The 22,894-nt window shown below is 30.6% G+C and overlaps 1 protein-coding gene across 2 annotated transcripts in view; it reads left to right on the top strand.

Annotated features, from left to right (window-relative positions):
* GRM8 (glutamate metabotropic receptor 8) overlaps positions 1 to 21,875 on the top strand; it is a 971,850-nt gene extending 949,975 nt beyond the window's left edge. The window contains exons 10-11 of one of the 2 annotated variants that reach the window (XM_049774314.1): positions 17,864 to 18,110; positions 21,282 to 21,875. In XM_049774314.1, coding sequence (XP_049630271.1) covers positions 17,864 to 18,110; positions 21,282 to 21,331 — 297 coding nt within the window. In that variant the 3' untranslated portion in view covers positions 21,332 to 21,875. Of the gene's footprint in view, positions 1 to 17,863; positions 18,166 to 21,281 lie in introns of both variants that reach the window. The other variant, XM_049774316.1, reaches the window with a different exon arrangement.
* The last annotated feature ends 1,019 nt before the right edge of the window (positions 21,876 to 22,894 follow it).

Genomic DNA, 22,894 nt, shown 5'->3' with positions numbered 1-22,894 from the left:
TCAAAATAAAAATTAGAACTCTGGAAAATTTACAGGATCAACACAATGTTGATAACTTTTTAATTACTAAAATGTGATGATTATAAATGTAATTTTTGATAATAGTAAATTTTTAAAGTTATAGGATAAAAATACCTATTAAAGATTTGATCTAGTAACTACCTGCAAAGCACTGTTGACTCCAATATAAAGACACTTACAAAAATAGTTCTGAAACATAAAGTTACTACAGTGAAGTAAAAATCACTTTTTGTCTTCATATTGATATGTAGGTCTATTGAGAATATTAAGTTCTGAAAAGAACATTAACAATAGAGCCATTTCAATGCAACTTTACCCACTGTTCAAAAGTGAGGCTATTATAGTTTTATAAAAGTTAGCTCTAGTATTTTATGGTCATAGTTGCAATTTTCATGAAAACATATGCAAGAGTTTTTTTAGTAAATGCAATTCAGATTAGTTTAGAATGTGTGTGTATATATATATATATATATATATATATATATAATCTTTATTTAAACACCTTGATTACAAGCATGATTGTAGTTGGGTTTCAGTCATAAACAGAACACCCCTTTCATCAGTGCAACATTCCCACCACCAATGCTTCCCCACCCTCCCCCACTGCTCCTTTCCAACCAGGCATCCTACTTCTCTCACTCATTAACACTGTCATTCTAGTTGTTGAGTAGCTATTTCCTTAACTGCACTCACCACTTTTGTTGTGAGCTTCATATTGTGAGCCTATTTTAAGTCACTTTGTTAATAGTAATGCAATAAATACAATGTAATTTCTTGTGTGCATTGAATATAAAGTTGAATGCTAGTTACATATTTTAAATGAGTGTAGTTTCTAAGGATTATGCTCATTGTTCTATAATGATCAATTTCAAATTTATCTGAATATTGGAAGTACATTTGACTATATTAACAAAAGGTAAGAATTTGTTAATGTTTCTACAAATTAATGCTGTTGAAATGCATACTCAGGGCTATGAGCATCTATGTGCTTGTTTTTCCAGGCATCCTTCCATTTCAGCTACTTCTTTAGTCAGTATATGCATACTGGATTTGTGCAACTTTTCCACCAAGGGCATCCCTGCAGTTTCTCTATCTTTGGGGTAACAAGCTGTTACTTATTTAAAACCTGATCATTTCGTTTGACAACATAACTTAATTATTCTTGACTTTGGAGATGTTAAATTATGTTTAAAATGCATCACTTCATTTAATATTTTTCTCCATCAACTACTTGAGATGTGACATTATGACACAAGCACTAAGTAACTAAAATGCTTTATAAATTGAGGTCCTCTGATAGGGTAATTATTTTTGGGTTGAACATTACTAAATTTTCTAAGATAAAAATTGTATTGATTGAAGCTCAAGTCTATATAAAATTAATTTTTCTTCTTTCTTTCCTTCTTTCCTTCTTTCTTTCTTTATTTTTCTTTCTTTTTTCTTTCTTTATTTTTCTTTCTTCTTTCTTTCTTTTGTTATTTTTCTTTCTTTCTTTTTCTTTCTTTCTTTCTTTCTTTCTTTCTTTCTTTCTTTCTTTCTTTCTTTCTTTCTTTCTTTCTTTCTTTCTTTCTTTCTTCTTCCTTTCTTCCTTCCTTCCTCCTTCCTTCCCTCTCTTTCTTTCTCTTCTTTTCTCTTTCTTCTTTTTTCTTTCTTCTTTTCTCTTTCTTTTTTTTCTTTCTTTCTTTCTTTCTTTCTTTCTTTCTTTCTCTTTCTTTTTTCTTTCTTTCTTTCTTTCTTCTTTTTCTTTCTTCTTTCTCTTTCTTTCTTTTTCTTTCTTTCTTTCTTTCTTCTTTCTTTCTTTCTTTCTTTCTTTCTTTCTTTCTTCTTTCTTTCTTTCTTTCTTTCTTTCTTTCTTTCTTTCTTTCTTTCTTTCTCTCTCTTGCTTTCTCTTTCTTTCTTTCTTTCTTTCTTTCTTTCTTTCTTTCTTTCTTTCTCTTTCTTCTTTCTCTTTCTTCTTTCTCTTTCTTCCCTTTCTTTCTTTCTTTCTTTCTTTCTTTCTTTCTTTCTTTCTTTCTTTCTTTCTTTCTTTCTTCTTCTTCTTCTTCTTTCTTTCTTTCTTTCTTTCTTTCTTTCTTTCTTTTTTTTTTTCTCTTTTTCTTTTTCTTTCTTTCTTTCTTTCTTTCTTTCTTTCTTTCTTTCTTTCTTTTTTCTTTCTTTCTTTCTTTCTTTCTTTCTTTCCTTTCTTTCTTTTCTTTTTTTCTTTCTTTCTTCTTTCTTTCTTTCTTTTCTTTCTTTCTTTCTTTCTTTCTTTCTTTCTTTCTTCTTCTTTCTTTCTTTCTTCTTTCTTTCTTCCTTCTTTCTTTCTTTCTCTTCTTTTCTTTCTTTCTTTCTTTCTTTCTTTCTTTCTTTCTTCTTCTTTCTTTCTTTTCTTTCTTTCTTTCTTTCTTTCTTTCTTTCTTTCTCTCTTCCTTCTTCTTCTTCTTTCTTTCTTCTTTCTTTCTTTCTTTCTTTCTTTCTTTCTTTCTTTTCTTTTTCTTTCTTTCTTCTTCTTTCTTTCATTTCTTTCTTTCTTTCTTTCTTTCTTTTCTTTCTTTCCTTCTTTTCTTTCTTTCTTTCTTTCTTTCTTCTTTCTTTCTTCTTCCTTTCTCTTTCTTTCTTTCTTTCTTTCTTTCTTTCTTTCTTTCTTTCTTTACTTTCTCTTTCTTCTTTCTTTCTTTCTTTCTTTCTTTCTTTCCTTTCTTTCTTTTCTTCTTTCTTTCTTTCTTTTTCTTTCTTTCTTTCTTTCTTTCTTTCTTTCTTTCTTTTTTTCTTTCTTTCTTTCTTTCTTTCTTTCTTTTCTTTCTTTCTTTCTCTTTCTTTTCTTTCTTTCTTTCTTTCTTTCTTTCTTTCTTTCTTTCTTTCTTTCTTCTTTCTTTCTCTTTCTTTCTTTCTTTCTTTCTTTCTTTCTTTCTTTCTTTCTTTCTTTCTTTCTTTCTTTCTTTCTCTCTCTCTCTCTTTCTTTCTTTCTTTCTTTCTTTCTTTCTTTTCTTTCTCTTTCTTTCATTCTTTATTTCTCTCACTCCCTTTTCTTTTTCTCTCTTTCTTTCGTTCTTTTTTCTTTCTTCCTTTTCTCATTCTTTCTTACTCTTTTCCTTCTTCCTTCCTCCTTTCTTTTTCTTTTTGCTTTCTTTCTTTCTTTCTTTTTCTCTCCCTCTCTCCCTTCCTTCTTTCCTTCCTTCCTTCTCTTCCCTCCCTTCCCTCCCTTCCCTTCCCTTCACTCCCTTCCCTTCTCTCCCCTCCCTCCCCTGCCCTCCCTCTCTCCCTGCCTCCCTCTCTCCCTCCTTCTCTCTCTTTCTTTCTTCTTTTTCTTTCTTTCTTTCTTCTTTCTTTCTTTCTTTCTTTCTTTCCTTTCTTTCTTTCTTCCTTCCTTCCTTCCTTCCTTCCTTCCTTCCTTCCTTCCTTCCTTCCTTCCTTCCTTCCTTCCTTCCTTCCTTCCTTCCTTCCTTCCTTCCTTCCTTCCTTCCTTCCTTCCTTTCTTTCTTTCTTTCTTTTCTTTCCACCTCTTTCTGCTCCTCCTCCTCTTTTCTTTTCTCTTCTTATTTTTCTTGCTTTGTTTTTCAATTAATTGTATTTTGCACCTCTAGATGTTGGGGTATTGCTGGTGCATTACTGTGAAATTGTGAAAGCAGAAATTCCAACCACCTTCCTAATGCAAAGTATGTTCTCCAAGCTTTGTGAACCACATGCCAGATTACTACATACTTAGTTTTACACATAAGTGTACAATTTAAAGTCTTCTTTGAAATTCATACATACTTGGAGGTCTACACTTTAGAATGTGTGAAACAGAATAATTTAAACTTAAATCAAACAAAAACAGATTGAGCTGTTTGTGTCAACTGTCATGAGATAAGTCAAAATGAAGAAATGGTCATTTAAATTGGCACCATGAATGTGAACTTGACAAACAGTAATTTTTGTGTAGACTCATTGGATTATATTCTGGAGAATATAAAAGGTAAGTGAATTCAGCAGATAAGGAGAGTTTCTTTGATATTTGAAAATATCAAAAAATACTCTGAAAAATACTGTGAGTAGTTTTTCAATATTGAAAATTTGGGACTCATATAAGGCTTTTTATAAAATAAAATATTATAACATGATTTTATTATAATGATAAAGTTTTAATAAAATGAGAAGAATGATTATAGAATAAAATGGATTTAATGGAAATGATTAGAAAATTAAAAGAATATACTTTTAATATATAAAAACATGGAATCTTGTGTACACACATGATTGGCCCTTAGGTGGTAACTCAAGTACAGATAAAAATAAATGTTACAATGGTAATTAACAAAATTGGCATAAAAATATTTAGATGTTTTCTAATTATCTCTTTTACTTCTCAATCAAATAAAAATAGTTAATGGATAAAACATGTTATATTTTAAGTTGAGGAAGAAATATAAATAAGTCATATTCTAGAATAATTAACAGTAAAATAAAAACAATCAAATAGAATGAAAGCATGTATAGGCCACATGTAAGATAGCCTTTACTCCTCTATTATTTCTCTGGTCTAATTTAAGGAGCTTAGGTAGAAAAAGAACTGTAGCCATATTTAGGAAAATTGAAGTTGAGATTTGGCAAGTATAAATTATTATTTAGATAAATGAAATAAAGGGCACAGTTACTGTAAGGGAAGAAAGCACAATCATTAAGGATGCACTGTATTAGATTGTATAGATATTGATATCAGGAAGAATTGAGATAAACCATTCCTCTGATAAATTCTTAATACTGCATGAATGGCATATTTCCCTTTTATTGTTGTTCAGCATTTTAATTCTATTTGCATCAGTCATCACTCTTCATAGGCAATGAACAAGAATAGATATTGAAATTTTATGGTCAATAGTAGAAATACAAAATGTCCTATCACACTTTATGTTCTTTATGGTTTACAAGGCAATTTCGCATGTGTTATCTCATTTTATTTTCATTGTTATCTAGTCAGGCAATTAGAAATGGTATTGGTATAACAATATAGATGAGGAAATTGAAGTTTGATAATATTAAATCATTTGCCAAAGGTGATACCTTACAAAATGACAAAGGCTTTCTTATAAAAATATATTCCACATGCATATGTTGGAAGAATGGTGTTATCGGTGAGATTTATGAAGTATCGAAGTCAAATAGATATGTTAATTATATAACTTCATGTAAGCCTTGGATTGCATTATCATTTATTTAAAATGGGTAATAAATATTTGAAATGAAATATTTTAAAATTTAAATATATATATTTAGGGGACACACCTAGTAGTGCTAGGGCATTCTCTTGGCAGTGCACTAGGATACTAGGTCATACCTGGCAATGATCAGGGTTCCTATTTGTGCCAAAAATTTATCCTGAGGAGCCCGGGAGATAGCACAATGGTAGGGCATTTACCTTGCAAGCAGTTGAACCAGGACGGACAGTGGATCAAATCCCAGCATCCCATTTGGTCCCCCGAGCCTGCCAAGAGCGATTACTGGTGCAGGCCAGGAATAACACCTGAGGGTCGCTGGGTATGACCACCCACCCAAAAAAAAAACCCAAAAAAACAAACAAACAAAAAAATTGAACCTGAGTGATCCCTATATGAAAATATAAAACAGTTTAATATTATATATTTATATTATATAAATTGCCTTTATATAGTAAACATTTCATATTTATTTATAAATCATATGTAATATGTGATTTTCAATTATATAAGTCCCCTTTTATAGTAGAGATTATTATTAGATGGAAATATGCAAAATACTTAAGGATTAGAAGATTCAAGTTTTTTATGTCAAATCCTCAAATTTATCTCTACATAAATATGATTCAAATCAAAATCCCAGGGAATGAGTGATGTATTTCACCAAGTTGTGTATGCATTGTGTTTGTGTGGAAAAGGATATGGAATATTCAAGTCTAAACAGGATAGTTATCTCTATTATAGAACTTTCTACTTTTCCCTGGTTTAATACTGACTGGTATGATTAGTAAATAATTTTAATGAAGTATATTAATTTCCAGAAGTTATTTAGAACATAATATAATATTGAGTAATATCTGTGGAAAATTTATTAGCTAATACATTGAGGAAGTATAAAGCATGAAAGCATAGCATATAAGGGTCAAATGTTTTGACTTTAAAGTGAAATCTTTAAATCCCAGTTTATTGATAATCTTTTACAATTATTAAGCTTATAAATTTTTAACATGGTAGTGCTTAAAAACTGTTAATGTGTGGTTGAGATTATAATCCTAATATATCCCTTTTTATTATTTATGTATAATTTAATTACCATAAAGTAGTATTTATTACATATCTGTTCAGACTTTAGTCTTGATTTTGAAAATACAGTATTGAGAAAGAGGAGGTGGAAGAACATATGTTTGGCTATTTAGATTTTACCAAAAAATTAGCAACTATTAAAGATGATAGCTAATGATAAATAATAAAAAAATATATAAGCATAAAGAGAAGTTAAGTAAGAGACAAGATATAGTTTTACTAAATATTTAGACTCCAAATTAGAAATTAAAATATAACTAAGTCAGAATAATTTTAATATATGTGAATAGGATAAGATTATTCAATTATTAAAAGAAGATGAATAAACTCAGGATTATTGTTAAAAGATAATTTCATTTCATTTTGGGGAATTGTATCCAATGATTCTTAGGGCCAACTCCCAGCATGGTATTGAGTATGGAGTTAGTCCTGAATTTTTTTTCAGAGTATGCAGTGTTTGAGATTAAAATGAGTGATCCTATATGTAAAACATGAACTCCAGTTGATCACTCACTGAAGCATCTAAGAGTTACATTTAAATTCCCAACTAAATATCTATTATAACACTATTTTAATTATGTAAAATGTCTATTTTAATAGCTATTAAATCTAAAGCTATAACAATGGGAAGCTTGGGATGCATGCTAGGAACAGGGATAGGGAAAGGACAACATTGGTGGTGGGAATGGCCCTGATTCAATGTCACAATGTACCTAAAATGTTACTGTGAAAGATTTGTAATCCACTTTGGTCAAAATAAGAATTATTAAAAAAAAAAAAAAAAGAAGAACTACAGCCTTATGCTACAGCAAAGGGTATTTTAATTTTGTTGTTTTTTAGTCTAAAAATAGTTGCCTTATATATTTTGTTCATTTTAAAGTTTATTTCAACAGGAAGATCCAAGATATCAGTTATACTCTTTGTGTGGTTCTTAATATCATTTTTGAAAGATAGTAAATAACAAATACTTGCATGTAAAGCTTGACAATGAGAAGACCAGGACTCTGTAAGAAAAATGTGGCTACTTTTCTATCTTTGAATAAAACTTTAAAAGAAAATATTAGTTGATATAAAAATGAGAATATTCTGGGCCCGGAGAAATAGCACAGCAGTGTTTGCCTTGCAAGCAGCCAATACAGGACCAAAGGTGGTTGGTTCGAATCCCTGTGTCCCATATGGTCCCCATGCCTGCCAGGAGCTATTTCTGAGCAGACAGCCAGGAGTAACCCCTGAGCACCACCGGGTGTGACCCAAAAATTAAAAAAAATGAGAATATTCTAATAAAAGATATGAATTCTCTAAAATATTAACAACTGAAAAATGGCATGTATTTTTGGCACATACAAAAGTGGGCATTGAGGCCAGAGCAGTGGCACAAGTGGTAAGGTGTCTGCCTTAAGCCTAGGATGGATCGCAGTTCGATCCACCACGTTCCATATGGTCCCCCAAGCTAGGAGCGATTTCTGAGCCTACAGCCAGGAGTAACCCTTGAGCATCACTGGGTGTAGCCGAAAAAAAAAAATGTTAGCACTCTAAGATATTAGTTCATGTTGTTTAGTATTGCATAAAATGCTAATACGTATATAAAACAGCTTAAAGACATGATTTATTGAATTCATCTAATCTATAGTTGAAATGAATTGCTTATCTGGAACTTATTACTTGAATTATAATCCCAGATATAATAATATTCATTATTCCAATTGCTGACTTCCAGCAAAAGGCCATTTATTTCTTTTACTCATACTTTCTGCTTTTTGGGATACCTTTGGGGTTACTCAGGAGTTATTTCTGGCTCTGTACTCATGAATTACTGACTCATAGCAGTACATAAGGAATCACATAGGATGCTGAGGATCAAACCATTGTCTGGTGAATGCAAGGCATATACCCTAACTATTGTCCAATCCTTTCAGTCTAATAGTCATTTCTGTCCCTCATTTCTTTTTCTACAATTGGGAACACATTTAGTTCTTTCTCCAAAGAGTTGTAGGAATTAAGAACAAAATCAAATCCATGAAAAGTGCTTATAAGAAATCTGGTAAACAATAACCATGGTTGTAAATATACTTTATATTTGATTTTATGGAGTTTCCTCTTTCAGTACCATCTGTTTGTTTTTGCTTCAATCTATAAGGCAAAGAAGTTTAAAACTCCCACTTTGAGTGGACTTTCTTGAGTTCTTAACTACATCCTACTTTCCTTGAAGTCCATTGATAATATACTCCTAATTAACTCTCTGACCTAGTTGTATTATTTTTGCTTTCTTGTCCTAATGAAGACTCCTTGAAACAAGACCTTTCTAAATTCATTATATTTATAGAATACTGGAGATGAAATACTTTGGGAGATATATAAGTACTCAATAACATTAACACCCATTTGCCATGTGTTAATTCAGTTCTTTAAAAACACATTTTTTGCACATCATTCACAGTTAACCCTGTTAGTTTATCAGGTCTAATAACTTTTCCTGTTTTTCACTTAGAAGTTAAAAAACTCATAGAAATAAATGTGTTAGCCGGTAGCACTGTATATATAAATGATAAAGTCAAGTATTTAGTTTTGGCTTTTTAACTCTCTCAATAGAATGACCTTTCAAATATACTAAAATGAGTCACCAGAAAAAATTGTCAGCTTTTACATGTACATGCTGCTGCTGTAATAAGCAATCTAGAGTGAGCAACTTGCAAAAAATAATTGTAAATTTTATTTCTTATTTGTATTATATCAGGAATAACAGCTGAAATGTTAAATGACAATCTCTCCCTAGAACAGTCTATTCTCTTGACAGAGGAAATCAGCAAAGATCAGCCACTCAATTAGACTTAAGTTTCTATTCATATGTGGAGTATAAATTCATTTATTCACAATGTATTGCCTAAAACAAATTGTGCTATGAACTATTACATGAAAAAATAGGAAAATTATTTTTCCCAATAAGTGGTTCTGGAAATCCTCTGGCAAGGGAGTAAAGAAGTGAAGTCTTATTACAGTGAAAGGCAGGGCAAGTATTTGGTGCAATAGTATAATATACAATAGAAATTCATGAAGTAAAAGAACCAAGAGCAAGGTCTTTGCAGTATTATTAATGAAGTCTAAACATTCAAAGACAAATGAAAAAGTGTATAATTTAGTAAAAAGTATTCTGGGTGAAAGTGGAACTCTCAATGATAATTTAATACCCTAATTGTTTTCTTTGATATTCAAATTGTGACAGTAATTGTCTCCACAACAGTCATTAACCACAATAAAATTGGTTAGAGAAAATATCAAATATGAGTTACATAAAGAAAAAGGTCAAAGGCTAACCTGTACAGACACAAGTGCAAAGTTGCTGATGTTAGAATTTTAGACTATTAATCTGACAGCTAAACTTTCTTTTGAAAGTGCTGAGTTATATAGACGTTTTTTTCCAATAAATTCCCTATGTTACTGAAACCTAAAAAAAAGTGCATGAAATAATTCTTTTGTAAAAATGTAATAAAAATACCTAGCTTGGTTCTCACTTTTCCTATCCAACCACCAAGGTCAGTGAACCTAGGGATAAATTTATTGACTTGGAATTATGTGATAGCCTACATATTTTGTAAGAACATGGTAATGTGAAAAGGTCAATCATTACGATCTATTTGATGGTATTATAACTTCATTTTTCTGTCTTAGTCATCGATACAATCCTTCGCCCTGCCCTCAAATCACACATTAGTCAGAGAGATTGATATTCGAGTTGTTCACTATAAATCTACCACCTGTAGGAAAATAGTTTAAAGTATATTCTCTAAATATACAGTTTTCTACTCACATAGAAGTCTGAGGCTGTTTCAGGTAGACTTACCTCCATGTAGTAGTATGAAATCTTATTTCTTCTATACTTTGTTCCTTCAAATATCTTATTTTTATAAATATTTAGTCAGACTTGGCTGAAAAGTTTTTGTCAAGAATGATTATACAGTTCTTGATTTCTAGATAAATTCTACAATAGATTTTGATGATAATGGTCATGTTTGTTCTCATTCTTTGATTGAAATAAGTTAAATGTTCATATCAAGTCCTTGACTTTCCAGGTTTTCCCAATAAAAAATAATTATATGGGGGCCGGGCGGTGGCGCTGGAGGTAAGGTGCCTGCCTTACCTGCGCTAGCCTAGGAGATGGACCTCGGTTCGATCCCCCGGCGTCCCATATGGTCCCCCAAGCCAGGAGCGACTTCTGAGCGCATAGCCAGGAGTAACCCCTGAGCGTCACCGGGTGTGGCCCAAAAACCAAAAAAAAAAAAAAAAATAATTATATGATGGACAACAAAAGATATTATTGTAGTTATGTTCCCACCCATTTTCATGATTTAATATCTAATATTTTCATAATTTTCTCCTTGATAAGATGTACTATAATTTAACATATAAACTCACATAGTAAATCTAGCAGGACATATCCGCCAAAAAAAGCCAGGACTAATTTCCTCATAACATTAGGCTTATTCAGTTCTATTTCTCTAGGTCCAATAGTCCTTGACTTTCTAGGTTTTCCCCATAAAAATTTTTATATAGGATGGAAAACAAAGATATTTTGTAATTATGTCCCCATACATTTCTATGATTTAATATCTTATATTCTCATAATTTTCTCCTTGGTAAGACGTAATATAACTTTACATCTAAACTTGCATAGTAAATCCAAAAGAACATACCCCCCAAAAAGAAGCATAACTAATTTCTTCATAATATTAGGATTTATCAGTATAATTTCTTTCATAACTGTTGAAGGTTTGACTTGAAATGCAGTTATTCTGAAGACTGATGCATCAGTAATTTAAATTATGCTTAGAACTTAATCAGTAAATTCTATCAATGGAATGATTTTATCTATACAATTCACAGTTATGCTCCTAGACACACAGTTTTACTAACAGCAACCAGATGGTCCTACAACTTAAGAGTAGTTTGCTACACAATTCTGCATATAAAATGATTTGTGATTCTTGAGATATTTTATGCATACAACATTACATATAGTGATCACTTATATTATTTATAAACTTTTATTTAATAAAAAATTTAATTGAGATACAGAATCTCAGCAATAAAAACTGTAGTAAATATTGTATTGTGTCATTAACATAAAAAGTAAAAATGAAGTTATTTCTGAATATAAAATATGTAATTAAAATGTTGACACTATAATGTGTAAAACAGCTATTATAACTACATATAATTTATTTGATAAATGAAAGTTATTCTATTTAACTCTATATTTCCACATTCTATCACAGTGAAATACTGTCAAACTTAACAGCTGCAATTTTAAAATACTTAGAATAACTTATTACCAGTTTTATTGCAAAAGGTCCCTGTACACATTTACATTAATTCTTGTAATGTAATAAACTTCTTGGCAACTCTTTCCATATGGAAACATTTATTATGAAAAATAATAAACTCATTTCCCCTGGATTTTAATTCTTTGTCACTGCTGGACAGAAGCAATATATATCACTGAAACCTGTGAACATAAATTAATATTTACTATAAATAGAAAATATGATATGTTAAAGTAATATGCAAGAATATTAAATACTGTTTTGCAAATAAAAATATTTTAAGTTAAAAATAATACACAGTTACAAGATTCTAGTATATTAGATTCAGGCTATGATCATGAAAGTGGCTAAGAGAATACAGAGACAGCAATTGAAATGAGAAATTTATGGAAATAGTAGGTAATCATATCATTTGGGATAAAGACCATTAACATGGCCAGATTCATACCACTAATGATTGATAATGAATAATGACAAGAACCTAGGTCAAATGATGTGAGGCAAGTGCCCTACCTTACTTCTTAAGATGCATTATACTATCAAAACTTCTCATTGAACTATTTTCATTGCTAATGACTTCCATAAAATCTAGTAGGTCTGTATTTCTGAGTCTTTATTATCATTTTTGTAGAGTTTTATGGGCTCTTTAGATCATTAGTTCTCTATTACTATTTGATCATTCTTAGTCATCTATTTATCTGCATGTGTGAATCCCATCCTGCTTACCTATTATAATAACAAGAGACTCAGTGCCTGTCTCTGGTAACTGTTAAAACAGTAGAGAGGTAAAGGGTAGGATTGAGCTTTTGCAGAATGATATGCTGGCAATTTGTCTCTTAAATATCAAGTTTCTTTATCTGTTCTAGTAGCCAGTGCTACCACCCCGAACCACTCTGATCTTGGTCAATACAAATTCAAAGTAAATATTTTAATTTTAAAAATAAATTATCCAAAATTTTAGACTCTATTTTTTATTATGATAAGGAAAATATAGTTCTAAGTAAGTCAATTTCATAATAAGGGTTTTTATTATATTTTGAATGAAATAAATTTCTGATTAAAACCAGCACTTTAAAAAGAACCTTCAATTCTGAATTGGATAATAATTCTTGTCTTTTAAATTCATGTTCTTTTTAAGAATTTTGGCATAAATACATAAGAAAAGGGTGATTTTCATATTTGGTAAAGTTTCAAGTCTTTTTAATTCTGCTCTTCCTGGGGCCAAAGCAATGGTGCAAGCACTTGTCTTGCATTTGCCTTGCACACGCTAACCTAGGATGGACTGAGGTTAGATTCCACAGCATCACATATGATCTCCCAAGCCAGAAGCGATTTCTGAGTGCATAGCCAGGAGTAACCCCTGAGCATCACTGGGTGTGGCCCCCAAACAAACAAACAAACAAATATCAGCTCTTTCTCATTTCTGGGTATCTGTAAAGCCATATCATGTGTGATTTGTGGCCTTTTAAGTCATATAAATCTCAGTTTAAATCTCAACATCATTGTCATGGATTGTATGACTAAAAATTGTTAAATTCTCCCAAATGGGTTCATTCCAAATGCTCAGGATTAGTTTGAATAAAAAAATTTGTATAATGATAAAGTCATATCCTCAGCAACTGATAAATTTGATTATCTCAATAATTGTACAGTTCTTGACTTCATATTTTCTTCATAAGCAAGAATATCTCAGTTGCTCTGAGGATTTAATCACAACCCATTACAGTCATAGAACTTATAGAACTCCTGTGATAAAACTTTGTTATTCAGCTAGACTAGATGACTCTTACTATCTAAACTTATTCTCTCTCATTTGTAAAACCTATAAGTTAAGATGGTTGTAGAGAGTGCAGATTATGATCATCTATCATTGGCATTTGCATACTTCTTTCCATGGTTCATGATTGTATTTTAATGTCCTTTTTTTTTTTTTTTGATATGAGGATGCACACTCAGCTCAGAGATTACCCTTAGTTATATGCTCAGGGACCATCACTTCCAAAAGGGTTTGTGAAACTATATGAGACTCGGGAAATTAAACCTGGGTTAAACACATGCAAGTCAAGCACCTTACTGTCGTATGGTCTCCAAATAAACCCTTAACAGCATCAGTCAGATTGGATTAGGGCCCAAATCCCTCTTTTGGGACACTCTTGAATTTATTTACTTCCTTAAAGTGTCTACCTCTATATAGATATCTTGAGGCACTGAGGACATTGATACCTAAATATGACTGGTAGTATAATCCAACCTGTAGCATAGTATTTCTCATTTCCTATTATATTAAATAATAGCACTAGGAAAACAATGTTTCAATGTCTCATGCATCTATAACAGTGCTTGCACTAAAGAAATAATATAATTCTTTTGACTTTAGAATTAATTAAATGAGAAATATCTACTAAAACAATGTTTTAGTGCCTTTCAAAAACTAAGTTGGGAATAAATTCTAGTAAAATTATATTTCTAGTGATAACTATAGTATTGAAAATATTTTATTTTTCTAGTTTATACACATATGCACACATATATGAGGATCATACTATTTAATAATGTAAGCTAAAACTATCATTTTATAGTTCATAGAAAATTTTAATAACACTTTTTCTTCATTGCTTCTTTGTAAAAATTGAAAAACTGCTGCATACTTGTTCTCATATGTAAATATACTATTATACTTTGATAATCGTTCAAACAAATACTGCTTAAAATTTCTTATTCTCTGGCTGTACTGTTGCAAAATAACAAAAGGATAAAAGGCAAAGCTAAAGCAAGAGTCCTTGGAAGAAAATATAAAAAATAATATGCAAAGATAAATCAGTAAGTACTCATCAAAGGTGCCAGACTTTCCTTTGTATATGTAATAATAAAAATGCAATACTATAATTTAGGAAATCATTATTTATGTTTTTGAAGCTGGAAATGTTGTATAGCATGCATGGCATTTGCCTTGCATGCATCTAAGTTGGGTTTAATCTTCAGCCTCCCATAATTTCCTCTGAGTACCACCAGGTGTGATCCTTGAGAGAAGAGCCAGAGTACCCTCTGAACATTTTCATGGGTGGCCCCCAAACAAAAATAAATAATGAATATAATGAACATTGTTTTTATAAATAATTCTTACATTAAATAATAAAAATATCAAGGACCACATTTGATTTGATTATGCTTCACTGTATAGCATCCTATCAAGCTTTAAAAATAACCATTTACTTGAATAGCATTATTACTTACATGTAGTTATAAAAACTCATTATAAACCTAATAACTGCTCTTCTCTCTTTTTTTTTTTTTGAAGATACTTGGTGTTCTCTCACTTGTCCTTTCCCATCCTTATAAAGAAACAAATAAACGAGCTAATATTTCACAGGATAATGAATGGTTTATGACTCCCTATAGCTGCTTCCCATCACCTCCAGTAGGATCAAGGTTAAAGATTCAGACTGTGTTTGTTGTTCAGTTTGAACAGCAACTGCTCCATAGTCTTCAAACTTTCATTGACTCTCCATTAAACTAACATATGTCCTGACCAAAAGTAGATGTGATTCAAGACTGTCTCCACTAGTGAAAACACAGTGTAACAACTCTGACCTGCAGATGGGTCAGGAACAATTTGATTTCTACCTATCAGGAGAGTCACAACATGCATGATCATAATTCTCCCAAGACAAAAACTAGATTCTTTGACTGTGCTAATCTGGATTTTTCCAAAAGCTCAAGGTGTTTTTTCATGAATTCACCTGCATAAATTATGTGTGTGATCCTATGAAAACTTTGCATAAAAACAACACATAGGTTGTTTTGGAGAGATGGAAAAGATCAAATTAACACTAAGGAAAGATACTGGAACAACAGGTATTTAAGAAAGAAGATGGAGTAGTCATGTCAGATCCCACATTCTAAGGAATGTATTTGAAAATGTCTCTATTAAAACTGGTATTAATGAGCAAGTCCTGAATCTGGGTTCATGTCTTACCATTTTTTGTCTTTTATTCAAAGATCATCAACCCCATATCAAGAACTCAGATACTCTTTTCATTAGTTTGCATCTCCTAGTATCAGTTTCTATAAATGATTAAAACCACAATCCCATTCATAGGTACTCTAGTATATTTATTTTAATGTAGTGACTAAGGTGAAGCTAAAAACAGAAAGATTAATAGTATTTAAGATAAATTTCATCAATGAGGAGATAAATTTGAACAACAAAAAACAATCTATCATCACCATGTGGAATGGTGTTCCCATATTCACAGTTGAGGTTATGTGCAAAATCAAATTTGATAGTAGATGAATATTATATGACATAACAGATAGAAATAGTTTACTTCTTAATGCAAGACATTATCTTTTATTCTTTGGTCAGTTCTTTACTGCAAGGCTCTACCAGTACTTCAGAGAAACCCTTCTTTCTATAAAGAAAGAAACTCTTAAACCAATTCAAATATTAAATATGATTATTTTTACACATTTATATAAAACATACATTTAGTTGGTGATTGTAAAGAATCATGGGATTGGAAACCATGGGATTGGAAAGAATTTGACAACTTCAGAGATTCAGAGGTATAAATATGATCATAGGTACAAAAAAGGGGTGTCTATACATTTTATACATCTCTCTGTTACAGTTCCAGTAATTCAAATTATTCTGGGAATTCAATTTAAATTATTTTGCACTCAGAACACAAAAAAGTTGAAAGTAGGGATGTTTATTTATTTTATTTTATTTATTTATTTGATTTTTTTAGAAGTGCTCCAGGACTATTCTCAGTAGAACTTATATATGCATGTATGTAGTCATCTGGACAATTCTCCTATAAAAAGAGTTTTTATTCTTTTACTTATTTTAAGAGGGGTGATGGAAGTCTGATAGGGATTAGTTCAATCAATTAATTCATCAAATAGGCAAAGCATGACAATAACATTGTTCTTCTTCCCCTAGCAGGTTCTTATTTTTGAAATGATATGTTATAATTTATCCTAAATAGAAAAATAGCCTGATTTTAGACAATGTATATGAAGTTGGAATGTTATAAGTGATAAGTGAAATAAGCCATTGAGATAAATATTGTATAATTTCATCTGTATATGGCCTCTAAGATATTCAGATCACAGAAGCAGAAAGCAGAATTATAGTTCCAATGGATGGGGGTTTGGAAATGATAGTCAGAAGTTACTCAAAATAAAGGGATTTAATAGCTGGCTATTATTATATGGCTTGATAAATGTAGTAAACCATAATCTATTGCATGATATAAGTGATATGTGAAGAATAAGATATTTTAAAGAGTTTTATGATAAATATATAATAAATATGTTTTTATTAAAGCACTAAATTGCACTCACAGCAACTCTTTTTTCAGTTTAAAATTGCAATAATGAAGAAAACAAAAGGAAAGATTAAAATATTATATCTTTTTTATACTCCATAATAAAAAGCCACAAAAGTAGACATTTTAGGTTTTAAATATTTATACTATTAACATCTATATTATATGAAGTAAAATGTTCCTAAGAGACCTCTCTTTATAAGTGCAAGAAGTATTTCAGTGGAAAAAAATTAAGGGATAGGAATAAGGAGAAGAGGTTTCAAAAATGTAAATGCTGAGACCCAATGAGAGAAGATATGTAGATATTGTACATATTTTATTAAGGCATCCATGTTTATTTTTATATAATGTGACCATTTAATGTCTCTCTGGACTTTACAGTTTGATTTAATTTTTTCAGGTTTGGTAGCAGGAACGAAGTAATAGTGATGTAATGGGTCAATTTGGCATTATTCAAATAGTGCGACTTACTGATATTTTGAACTATTTCAGCATCATCCTATATTCACTCTATAATATTTTTACATTCAAATTTGACATTATATTTAAAACAATAGAATGGATACCTTCTTGTAGAGGGTTTATATATGATATAAAATATATGTATCTTATACATTATATGTATCTTATATATACATTATATGTATCTTATAAATTATTCTTTTTTATTATGTATGTTTAAAATCTACAAAAGCAACCACCACCATTAATATGATTATTTATTTGTTTTAAGGTTTTGGACTTAATAAATTATAGTACAAGATACCTTTTCCAATAGAGAAGGATTACATGAATATAACAGAGTTAATTTTAATATGTATGTCAAATGTACCTTTAACAAATATCTTGGAATAATCTCAAAAAATGCTTGTTATTTATTTATTTTACATCAGGATTACCAAAACTGTGTTTTTCCCCCCTTTTCTTCCCTTAGATGTACATCCAGACCACAACACTTACTGTCTCCATGAGTTTAAGTGCTTCAGTATCTCTGGGCATGCTCTATATGCCCAAGGTTTATATAATAATTTTTCATCCAGAGCAAAACGTTCAAAAACGCAAGAGGAGTTTTAAGGCTGTGGTGACAGCAGCCACCATGCAAAGTAAACTGATCCAAAAAGGAAATGACAGACCAAATGGCGAGGTGAAAAGTGAACTCTGTGAGAGTCTTGAAACCAACAGTAAGTCATCAGTAGACTTTCCGATGGTCAAGAGCGGGAGCACATCATAATTGATGTACGTTGAACATTCTTCTATTAGTCTTGGGGACTAAGCTACAAGGTTTTAGGGAAATTATGATAATACCACACAATAAGATCATCACAGCAGTTAAAACAATTAACTGCTGAGAAATCACTGAGTGATTTTATGATTTGTGGCTCTACTCTGCACACAGACATGAGCTATAATTTCTTTTATGAGATGATATGTTCAGAATTCTTTTTGTAAGACATTATAGATTTTGAAGTGTGGAAATATTTTCCATTATAAAATTGTTTCTTAGTCCTTAAGAAAAATTATTCAATCATTCTTAATTTAATTTTGGTTGTTTTTCATAAAATTGATGTTTATTCTGTGTGGAGCATGCTGCCATATATGTTATACAACTGTAGAAGTTGTTTGATTAAAGGAATAAAGAAAATTGAAAGACCCATGTATTCTGTTAAGTCATAGTCAATCTCTGTTTCATCCACATCAATCCCTTCTTTTAGCTTTCATTGACTCCCATTATTAGAGACATTAATATAATTAGAGGGAGCCGGCGAGGTGGCGTTAGAGGTAAGGTGTCTGCCTTGCAAGCGCTAGCCAAGGAAGGAACAAAGTTCAATCTCCCGGCGTCCCATATGGTCACCCCAAGCCAGGGGCAATTTCTGAGCACTTAGCCTGGAGTAACCCCTGACCATCAAAAGGGTGTGGTGTATATATATATATAATTAGAGATCTTCTCTGAAAGCCTGAAGACCTTAAAACTAGAATACTCTCATAACCTTTTCCTTTTCTTTTGTATCTTCCTTTTCATTATAATCATCCTTAAAGATGAAAATGATCATCGTACAGTATTATCAACAAAATCCAGTAGAATTTAATTCTATTCAACAAGTAGATGAAATGATCTAACAAAATTGAACTGTTGTTGTATTTATGAAAGTTTGTGTCATAAGTTGGAAAATTATATTATATAATACCAGAAGTCTAATATATTTAAAAACAAGAGATGTATCAAGTTCTGTCTATGATAAAAATGAAAAAAAAAAAAAACCCTAGGTGTTGCAAGAAAATAACTTTCCCAACTTGGTAACACAAAATACCATGTTTTAGTAGACATAATAATTTATTTATGATAAAATCATTATACTATTTTATAACTATTCTCTTCTAGTCTCATTCAATTGGCAGGATGTATCCCCTATTATTTTTCACTTTTGACACAAAGTGCAAAAAGAATGAATTATTTTATCTTATATAAGTATAATTATAATTTATATTCTTAATTGGATTAACATGCATTAATTTACATGAATATTTAATATGAACATTGTTCACCCTAATACTTCACATACAAACATATTCTTAGATGATATATATTTATTAATAAAACTTATACTATCAATTGCTACTATGCCTCTTGTTATTGTTGGCCCCTGGAAAAAATGACAATCTTGTTTACTAATATCAAATTTAATGGCTGTGGAAAAGGTTTTAAGAATTCCACCAACTATTCTCATTTATTCATCATCTTCCTGTAAATATGAAATCTTGAGAAACTTCTAGGGAAAGGCAGTTTAAGTGAGGTTTGGTAACAAATCCTTGTGATTGTCTCTGATTATAGGCAGGTAATTTGCTAATCATGGACTTATTTGTGTTCTTACCAAAATATATACACTACCTACAATCAGTAACATCATAATAACATTCTTATGATTTAAGGGTAGAATTTTATCTGTTGGCTCGTGAAAACTGAGAAGAAAATTAGAAAAATATGTTTATATATATATATAAATTTTTCTAACAGGTCCAAGTTAAAAAAATAGAATTGTATTCCTCAAGGTATGTTAATGAAAAATTGTTAACACAGCTGTGCAGTTGATAGTATGTCTTCTTTCTCTAATTTTTGAACCTGACTTGGAGTATGAAAATAAATTTATTATTTCTGCATTCAAATATTGACTTTAAATAGGCATGTTCATCACTAACTACTGTAAAAAAAACTATCTCAATTACCTCATATAGGTAGTGTTGATTGATCTGCTCTGTAATGCTCCTATGATAAAAATTAATGCAAGAGAGTTTCACCCAGAACAAATTCCTCCTTGTCACTGTTTTTATATTAACTAAATCATCAGTTTCATGAACACTTTCTAGCCAGAGGGAAAAATATTAATGTTACTTTCCTTTTGTAAGTTATAGTTTCAATTCTCATTAAAAGTCTACCATTGTTTTCTATCACTGAACTCATTTCTAAGACGTTAACAAAGTGAACTAGGAAAATTTAATTAACTATAAAGACCTTAAGAATGTAATGATTATTGAAGATGAGCTCATCAATTTTGCTTCCTCTGAACTAATATCTTCTATTATATTCTTAAATATTCTTTTGGGTTTTATATCTCATTTCAATCATAAACTTTCTTTCATGCTATGCCCAAATATTATAAACATTGCTTACACTTTTGGTGATTATTGAAAATATTGGATAAGAAAGGGAGTTGTGCATATTTTTATGAATTTTTTTCTAATTTTTTCATCTTACTTGTAAAAGTTTATATGAATATTATCCTCAAAATGTAGTTGAAATAACACTTAATTTGCTTAGCAGAACTTTATAGACAACAGTAAATTAGAATATAGATATGATATAATTATATATAATGCATAATTAATGACAAATTTGAAGTTAAAAAAGTAAAATGGGTTTAAAATCATTGTTTTACATCATATTAAACCAAATGTAAACAATGTAAATGTACAATATGTAAAAAAGTAAATATCTTAGCCTATAGGAGTATAAGTAAAATGTAGTTTCTGTATTGGTTCTCTTAGACAAAAGCTTAGATAATAGTCATCTCTCCACAATCTACTCTTTTCATTCATCAGAACATATCCAATGTTATGAATTTGTATTTATATTTATTCAAGATTAAAATTTTATACATTTTCTTTTCTAAATGTCATTTTATTATTCTTGTAGATTTAAATTAATGATTCATTTTTATTCCTATCATCAATTTCTACTACAGAATTTAAAATGTATTACATGTTTGGTATAGTCTTCACATACTTCAATGTTTAAAATTACTTAACCAAAACTATAATATTATATGCTGTTAATTTGTCTTAATTTGTCTTAACAGCCTCCTCTACCAAGACAACATATATCAGCTACAGCAATCACTCGATTTGAAACAGGGAAATGATACAAAATGAAGATATCTGGTGTGTGATCTTAAACAATGAACACCGCCAAACTCACTTCTGAAGAGCTCTGTAGACAACAATCAACTAAATAGTCAATCTTGTAAGAAACAAAAAGTAGCCATGAGTCCAAATATCAATAACAGAGTGAAGAAAATGTTTTATCCACTACAACCAATAAGTGTCAAACTAAAGTATTGCTTATTATGAGCAGTTAAACACACACACACACACAAACACAAACACACACAAACAAACACACACACGGAAAACCAATGTTAGCTTGTGAAAAAAAAAAAAGCTGTTGAAATAAAACCATGTCTGATGTTATTCTTGTATTTTTCTGTGATTGTGAGATTCCCGTTCCTGTCCCACATTGTTCAACTTGTATAAGACTCTAAGTCTGTTTCTTGTAATGGCTGACCAGATTGAAGCCTCCTGGATTGTGCTAAAAATAAATGCAATGGTTGACGCATGCAAATTTTTATACAAATAATTTATTTCTAATAATAAAGGAATGTTTTGCAAATGTTGAGAGTTGTTTCGTTCCAGTTTTCAAACCTGAGGAAACTCATTCTAGTTGACACTTCTGTTTCTAGACTCACACTGTAAAAACACGAGTATTCCAGGAAATACAATTGCCTCAAGGAATGTGTTTTTGTACATCGTGTATTTATGAAGAAGATTGTCATTTATTCCTATACGAAAAGACATTATTTGTCTAAGGTTTTGTAAATAGTTCAAAATTGAGGTGGTAGCTTTTCCTAGCAATTGTTTTTGATTTGAAGAATCAAGCAAATGGCTTGATGTAAATTGGGGCTAGTACTATTATTAGCATCTGATAAGTTATTGAAATTCTGGTCACTGAAAGTCTCTATTTTCTGAATCTAAACTTTTAAATAATAAAATAGTCCCAGATATATGCTATTAACCTTTTCTCACCTGGGCCTAGTTGCCAACTGAAATCAGTGAAGTAATGGCCCTTACCCAAGAGTTGCTCAAAGCACAAAAATAGCGTATTTATTCCCTCCAGCATTACTAAAGAAAGCACAGTTCAGATAAAGTGTCAATGCTTTTTTATCTTCCAAATGAAAACATTCATCGCTTCATAGAACAGTATCATTAAAGAGAGAGAAAAAATAGGGAGCTTGTGTCATGCTAATAAACCAAGCTAGGCAGGACAAAAGGAGCCCATTAAAGGCTTTCACAACAGTTACCATTTTGTCTTGGACTCCTCTGTTTTTAAACAAATCCAGACATCCATCAAGTCAATGGGTCTCTACAACTATTTAGTTAGTAAATGTTCTCTCTGCTGAGTTAACTTGGATGGCTCATTGACCTTCTTATAGATATAAGGAGCTATCTGTACTCTGTAGTTTCATTCCAAGTATTGACAGTCACTTTATTTAATAGAGAGAATTGAAGTAACATAGTCTCCTTTAACACAGAGTAACTTTTCCTAGATATCTACATTGGAAGAAATCTCTGTATAAAGGAAAGTATGTATTTATCTGCCTTTTGTTGGATTTCCTTTAATAAAGATAATTGTTTG

The sequence above is a fragment of the Suncus etruscus genome, chromosome 1 (genome assembly GCF_024139225.1).
Source record: "Suncus etruscus isolate mSunEtr1 chromosome 1, mSunEtr1.pri.cur, whole genome shotgun sequence".
Classification (NCBI taxonomy): domain Eukaryota; kingdom Metazoa; phylum Chordata; class Mammalia; order Eulipotyphla; family Soricidae; genus Suncus; species Suncus etruscus.
This window is presented reverse-complemented; position numbering and strand designations above follow the sequence as displayed.